Consider the following 7,762-nt stretch of genomic DNA (forward strand, 5'->3'; position numbering starts at 1 on the left):
CGAATGTTGTCTTTTAATTTCTCTTGAGGCCTATATATAGAGGTCTCTTCTCTATGTATTGTGGATGATGGATTATTAATAAAAAAAAATTTGCATTTGCACTTGGGTTCTTTGGAAGAACGTTAGTGAAATCCCTATGGGAGGGAGTCGGAGTTTCCACCAGCCGCCAGGATGGTCCGGGCTCGTGGCGTGAAGTCCCTTGGAGAAGGGCAAAGCATCACCATTCAGTCTTCGGAAGAGTCCGAGGCTCGCGGTTCTTGTCTTCTCTCTTTCGTTTTATTCTTCTATCGTTTGGTTCGATCTTTGTTTTTTTTGTTTATTCTTCTTAATTATTTTTTTCCATCGTCTTCTCCTTCCCATCTTCGTTTGACCAACGGATTCCACCACCACCCCCAAATCCCCCATACCCGAACCCATGCCGTCGGCTCCACCCCATTACCTCCGCGAACCTTCCCTCCACCCCTTTTGGATATTCCTAATTTGGTTGGGTTAATTTAGGGATTGATTTGAATTTTGAATTATTCAAATTCAATTTTCAAATTTCTTTTCCTAAATTAGTGATTCTATTTTGAAAAGTTTCTTAATTTACATCCATTTTGAATTTGAAATTCAAATTGGAGTGAATTATTTCTTTCATAATCTTTTAAACCAAAATTAAGAAGTCTTAATTTAGCCCCATTAAATCCCCTCCCTCCTTCTTTAGCACCGGCCCCATCATGATTTAAATTGATTTATTTCCTAAATCATACTAAGCCTCTTGGAAAATAATCCTCTCTCTTGCAACCGGAATCATTTAAGCCAAAGCCTTATATTTACTGTCCAAAAAATACGTTGGAGAGAAATCTAGGAATTAAACTCCCTAATTTCTTCCCCATACTTCCCGTCAATCTCCTTACAAGAATTTTTTTCTTTAAATCTGTCTACTTTACTTTGTTCTCTCGATTACCAAACTGATGTAAACGGTCAGGAGTTTTGAATCCTAAGGGTCTTCAAGGCAATTAGTGAGGTTTAAACGCATCTTTAGACAGCAGGACAGCAGTTTTGTCTTGTAGAAACTTCAGGTACAGCAGGTAGAATCAATATCCGGAATGTAGAAAACTGTTCTGGACAGCAACCTATAGTAGCTCAGAAAGCTTGGTTTAGACATAAACTCCTGGGAACAGCCTTCGTGGCCTTCCAAAAGTGTCTGAGACAGCCAAGTATTCTTGCATGGAATAAGTGGAAACCAAAGTCAGGTGCAGGAAATTTCGGCAGGCAAGCTTGAGAAACAAAAATAATGAACGTTGGCTGGCTGTGAGAGGGTTTCGGAGGAAAGAAGTTGTCCAAAACATGGAAGGAGAACGGATAAGCTGAAGGAAAATGATTTGCGAAATTTTCCAAGTGGGGAGAGGGTGATTTGAGGAAAGAAATACGTATGATGGCCTGGAAGATTCCGGCTAAGTGGAAATAGAGGCTGATTCTGAATTTATTTCCAAGCGAGGAGATGAGGTTTAGGAAATAAATTCATTGATCTCTCTCTTTGCCCCTTGGGCTTACATAAGACAAGAGGGTAAAAAGGGAAATTGCAAAACTAAATTAAAATACACTTAATAAACAAAAATAAAACAAAGTGATCTCGGTCGTCGATCTTCAGCTCCTCCCGGATTAGCATGGACGGTTAGATGTCCGCATCAACAACAGTACACAGCAACGTAATATGGATCGTCCAAGAATGGTTTGAATTTGATTGCCCCTGTTGTATAAATCTACTTCAATATTTCTGTAAGCATCTTAAATAATCTCAATATAAATTTGGCATGTATTATTTTCTCATCATTACATACCAAATCAATTATCATAGCTCTCAACCAATCAATTGTTTGTCATCTCGTGATTACACAAAATCATATAAAGAACCTTTTATTTACTTCATATAAATTTAGAATCATTGCCTAAGCATAAAAATCATTTTCATAATGAATTTTACTAACGTAAAACCAAATTACAATTTTTTTATGTTTATATTTTGTTACTTTCTTTAATAACTTCATTATATAACCCATAACAAATATGATTATTATAATCATGAAAATCCCTTTTGTTCTTCATTTTTGGTACAAAATGCTTCTCCCGTCATGTAACATTCACATAATCCTCAAAATATAATTAAAAACATTTGCTAGTCATACCACTCTAATATTTAACTCTCAAATCTCTAAAAGTATCTTATCTAGAACTAAAACTTTACATTATGCATCTTTATATTTTTAGCTGAGTCTCAAAGAATACCAAATGGAAGGTTAGTGATGAGTGCTAATTGGGTCGATAAGGAGTATCATTAATTTCTGCTATTTATTATGGGAGTAGATTTGGAAAAGGCAATGAAAATATGAACTTCGTTGCAGCTTATCTTCTCATTTCCCCTAATGCCTTCCTTTTCTACTTTCAGCTCCCAGTGTAACTAGTATGGGAGTTACCAGCGTCCTATAATTGATGAGGAAAGAATATAAAAAAAACAATAAGCTATAAATTAAATAATGAAATTTCTTACGTGCGGTCAGACAAACGGCATATATTCGGAGTGAGTTTTTCAGCATGATGCTCCATGTATTCCACAGGTTTCCCAATGGAAATTTTAGTGTACCTGGAAAATAATTTGATCCATTGAATCTTGATAAACAACCCTAAAATACAAAACAAAAGAACGCATCGCGGACGGACACCGCAACAGACCGGAGATAAAGCGACGGGTCTTGGGGGCATTCGATGCGATCATTCGTCTTCATGATCTTCTTAATTTCATTATTGATGAAATAGTTGAACGAGTCGATGTGCTGCTTCACCAGGCCCCGCACCTGCCACGCAAACTTTCTTATAATTCACGGCCACCAGATCCACTGTAGAAGTAGAAGAGACAGAGAGAGGGGGAGAAACCTTTAGGAATTCTGGAAGGAGAGCAAACTTGTCGACTGCGGACTTGATTGGCTTGGCGTGGTTGTTGTGAGTTTCCACGGAGCTGCGGGTAAAGCGATGATGCATTAGATCGAGTACCTTGAAAACGACGAAGAATCGTGTAGTTATGCAATGGAAATATTACTCTTTCTCTCGATATCCCATTTCTTCTCCTGGATGATTCCGCGGCGGGAAATAGTATTCTGGTGTGATATCTGATGGTTTTAAGGATTTCTTTTAGGAAGCGTTGAGGAAAAAAACCTCGGCCGGGAACTGTTAGGAAGAGCAACTTGGCCCGGTAACAGGAGATAAGGAAGGGATTTCATGAAGCGGGAAGGGAGGGTTTTAGGGTTTATGGAAGAAAATACTCTGTTTTTTTTTTTTTTTTTTTTTTTTTTGCATTTAAGGAAAACTAAGGATAAATTCACAAATTTTAATTCAATTGATTTTTAGTATAAAGTTGAAAAATAATTTGCGATGAAATTAATAGAATTTTCTATGATATATGTTCTTTTATTTTTTAAAAAATGTGTCCAAATAGTACATTTAAATCAAAAGATGCCCTCAATACACATATCTAATAGTATAAGAAGGAACACATACCAACATTTTTCCTTAGTTTCTTCATTTATCATCATCATTGTAGATTCTAGATATGAGTTGTGACTATATTTATGACTTCGAAAATATAGAGTTGACTATATTTTATGACTTGGTTGAGAGAGTCAATATGCAAGATAGAGAACATGGTGCTTATCTTTAATATACACATCAATATAATCAACAATTTATCAATCATTTTTCAATAGCACACCAAGAAGCTTGATATCATCGTGTGGTAATGAATATCATAATGGAGTTTAAAATTAGTAGTTTTCATAAGGAGTGTCACTTAGCTTCCAAGGCTTACAAAAGAGATTAGTTGTGTGGGCACTTAAATCAAATATGTTTTAAGAACTCTAACATTGCATTATATCTTAAAAATGAAGTTGGCTTTGAACAATGGGTATGTTCTTTCTGCATTCAAATAGATACAATTTAATGACAACTAACATTTTTAGAACTTTAAATATGTTATAAAGAGTGCATGCTCCTATCTTGTGACTACATTATTAGAATTTTTAAGATGCATGATGCAAAAATGATTTGTTAATATATGCAATATGTAACAAACACAAAAACTAATTTAATGAAGGAAATCGAGGAAGCATTGTAAAAACTCTTAAATAAGGCCAAAGTATCATCGTATATTCCATTAATCAATTTGATCAATATTTCTTTAATTGTCATTTTAATGGTGATATTAATTTGTTGGAAATAGCATGTATATGTAGAAAATTTGATATTATGGATCATCCGTAGTGGCATATATTAGCAACAATTTAGAACGGGTGCTAATTATTATTCCTTATGTTCAAAGTTCTATCCACATGAAACATGGTTAGTTGCATACATTGAAAACATATACCTAGTCGAAAAAGAAAACACTAAAGAGGTTTTAAATAAAATAAAGATTGTTACTGCTCCCCCATTTGTGAAGCTTGGAGTGGGCATTCAAAAAGAATATAAGGCTTTCAAAGGGGGAGAAGGATGCAGTCCAATGTAAATGTAGCTACTGTGGAGTTAGATGTCATAATTGAGTTACTTTTAAGGCCAAATGCCCACTACATTCATAAAAAATTTCTTGCACTGATTAATCATAATTCTAGAAATATTATTACTGAATGGTTATACAATGACGATTTTGGAACACACACACATATATATTGTGTTGCAGTTGAATTTAATATTTTATATATGATTTGATTGCTCTCCATTGTATCTATTTGTTTGATCATTATTTAACCAATTTGTGATTGGAATTTATAATTAATATTGTATACTATAATCACTCGTTGAATTTATTGTGTTATGTAGAACATGGAATGAACCTTTTTCAAACTAGTCATTCAACAATTTTATAACTATTACATAATATCTTATTTGAACCACCTTTGAACAACAACAACAACAATATCAAGCCTTTGTGCCACTATGTGGTGTCGGCTACATGAATCCTTTTTCTCCATTGTGTCCAGTTAAAAGTCAAATTCTGATTTAAATATAATAAAGAAAGATCATTTCTAATATTATCTAACCAAGACTTTTTAGGTTTGCCTCTACCTTTCTTAGCATAAGTCAAATATAATACCTCAACTTTCATAATCGGGTCATCGGAAGGCCTCCGTTTAATGTGACCAAAACATATAAGGCGGCTCTCTCTAATCTTATCTTCCACTGGAGCTACTCCAACATTTTCATGTATATGCTCATTTCGTATCCTATCTCTAAGGGTCAAGCCACTCATCCATGTAAGCATCCTCATCTCTGTAACACTTAACTTAGTATTATGCTTCTCTTTAATGGCCAACACTCGACCATAAAGCATTGCAGGTCTCACAATCATCTTATTGAATTTTCCCTTAAGTTTGAGAGGGATTTTTCTATCGCAATAAGCCTGATGCATTCCTCCACTTCAACCATCCAACTTGAATTCCGTGATAATATCCCCATTAATTTCACCATCACTCTGAACAATAGATCCAAAATATCTAAAATGTGTACTATTATTAATGACTTGGTCGCCCAAAGTCACAATCCCCTCACTAGGTTTATTGCTACTAAAATTACACTCCATATATTCAGTTTTTAGATCTACTCAAGCGAAAACCTTTAGACTCTAAAGTTGACCTCCATAATTCAAGTTTACCTTCAACTCCCTCTCTAGTCTTATCAACAAGAAGAATATCATCAGCAAAAAGCATACACCAAGATACATCCTCTTGCAAATGTCTAGTGAGAACTTCTATGACTAAATCAAAAAGATATGGACTTAAGGTCGATCCTTGATGTAATCCAACCAAAATAGAAAAATACTTGGTCAAACCACCTTGTGTTTGAACACAAGTAATAGCTCATGCATACATATTTTTAATTATTTGAATATAAGCATTATTAACATCTTTCTTTTCAAGAACTCTCCATATCACTTATCCTGGAACTTTATCATATGCTTTCTCTAAATTAATAAATATCATAGATTCTCCTTATTTTCTCTACATTTCTCCATCAAACCTCTCAATAAATGTATGGCTACCATAATAGACCTACCCGGCATGAATTCAAATTGATTTTGAGAAACATTAGTATCACACCACAACCTACGCTCCATAACTCGCTCTCAAAGTTTTAAAGTATGACACATTAACTTAATTCCTCTATAATTCTCACACTCTTTTGCATCACCTTTATTCTTAAAAATAGGAATTAACACACTCATTCTCCCATGATCAGACATCTTTTTAGTCTTCAAAACAGTATTAAAAATTTTAGTAAGCTAAAAAATTCCTTCATCTCCTAAGCATTTCCACATCTTTATTGGAATATCATCAAGCCCAACAGCTTTTCCATACTTCATTTTCTCCAAAGCTTCTCTAACTTCAATTTTACTTGTACGACGATAAAAACAAAAATGTTATTCGTATTTAGGGTGGTAAAGTCACTAAAGTCAATTGTATTTTCACATTCTTTATTAAAAAGTTTAGCAAAATACCTCATCCACCTTTGTAGAATATTATCTTATAAGAAAAGTACTTTTTAATTTTCATCCTTAATACACTTCACTTAAACTAAATCCTTACTACTCCTATCTCTTTGTTTGGCTAACTTATACATATATCTTTCTCCCTCCTAAGTATCTAATCTATTATATAAATCATTAAAAGCTAAGTTCTTTGCATTGCAAATCACTTTCTTAGATTCCTTACGAGTCTCTTTATAGCTTTCCTGATTATTAGAATTTTTACATCTAAACTATTTTTTATAAAATATCTTCTTATTTTTTATCTTTTCTTGCACATTTCGATTCCACCACCAACTATTTTTACTAATAGGAGTTTTTTCCTTCGAAATCCTAAACACATCTTTTGCAATATTCTTAATGTCACAAGCAGCTTTTTCTCACATAATATTAGCATCCTCATACACAGACAAAATCTTAAGATCTAAAATCTTACTCTCAAAAAAACTTTTATTAATATTCTTTAAATGCCACCATCTAGTCTTAGAAAATTATTTTACTTTATTTTTTATTTTTTGCCCTTTATCTTAAAGTCTAAAACTAATAATCGGTGTTTGGTACATAAATTTTCACTCGGAATAACTTTACAATCTATACAATCTAAACGATTTAATTTTCTAATAAGAAAATAATCAATCTCCGTTTTACTATATCCATTTTTATAAGTGATAATATGCTCATCTCTCTTCTTAAATAAGGTATTAGCTATTAAGAAATCATAAGCTAAAGAAAAATCTAATAAAGTATTACCACATTTATATGTCGTTCCAAACCCATGGCTACCATGGATGTTTTTAAAATCATATACCTCTCTACCAACATGTCCATTTAAATCTCTTTTGAACATTAATAAAAAAATTTCCAAACAAAAACAAATAATATTTGATTAAGGTTCAAAGAATGTTTGATCATGGACCAAAATTTTATCATATATTATATCAACATAGATTGAATTTTGATTAAACTTTATTTGAAAGTAATTGAATCAATTTAGATTGCAAAAAACCTTTAAAAAGTAGCTTGTTGTTCAATGTAAGGGCATTTTGCTATGAATGAAACTTTCAAGTATACTTCCCCATGTTATCGGACATATTTCTTTAATTTTAGCATTATAGGCATATAAACTCAAACTTCCATATTCCTATATATGCCATTTGACTATTTATAAAATTAATATTAATACAATTCATTATTAAATTTTAAATGTTAAAA

At 32.9% G+C, this 7,762-nt stretch overlaps 1 protein-coding gene across 1 annotated transcript in view; it reads right to left on the bottom strand.

Annotated features, from left to right (window-relative positions):
* The window catches only part of LOC110093163 (DNA-directed RNA polymerase III subunit 2), a gene marked incomplete at its 5' end in the record, with an annotated part of 109,826 nt that extends 106,725 nt beyond the window's left edge, over positions 1 to 3,101 (bottom strand). The window contains 4 exon segments of the mRNA XM_020817965.2: positions 2,531 to 2,623; positions 2,713 to 2,834; positions 2,914 to 2,995; positions 3,077 to 3,101. Of these exon segments, the coding sequence (XP_020673624.1) occupies positions 2,531 to 2,623; positions 2,713 to 2,834; positions 2,914 to 2,995; positions 3,077 to 3,096 (317 nt within the window).
* Between the last annotated feature and the right edge of the window lie 4,661 nt (positions 3,102 to 7,762).

The sequence above is a fragment of the Dendrobium catenatum genome, unplaced genomic scaffold (genome assembly GCF_001605985.2).
Source record: "Dendrobium catenatum unplaced genomic scaffold, ASM160598v2 fragScaff_scaffold_1211, whole genome shotgun sequence".
NCBI classification, from domain to species: Eukaryota; Viridiplantae; Streptophyta; class Magnoliopsida; order Asparagales; family Orchidaceae; genus Dendrobium; species Dendrobium catenatum.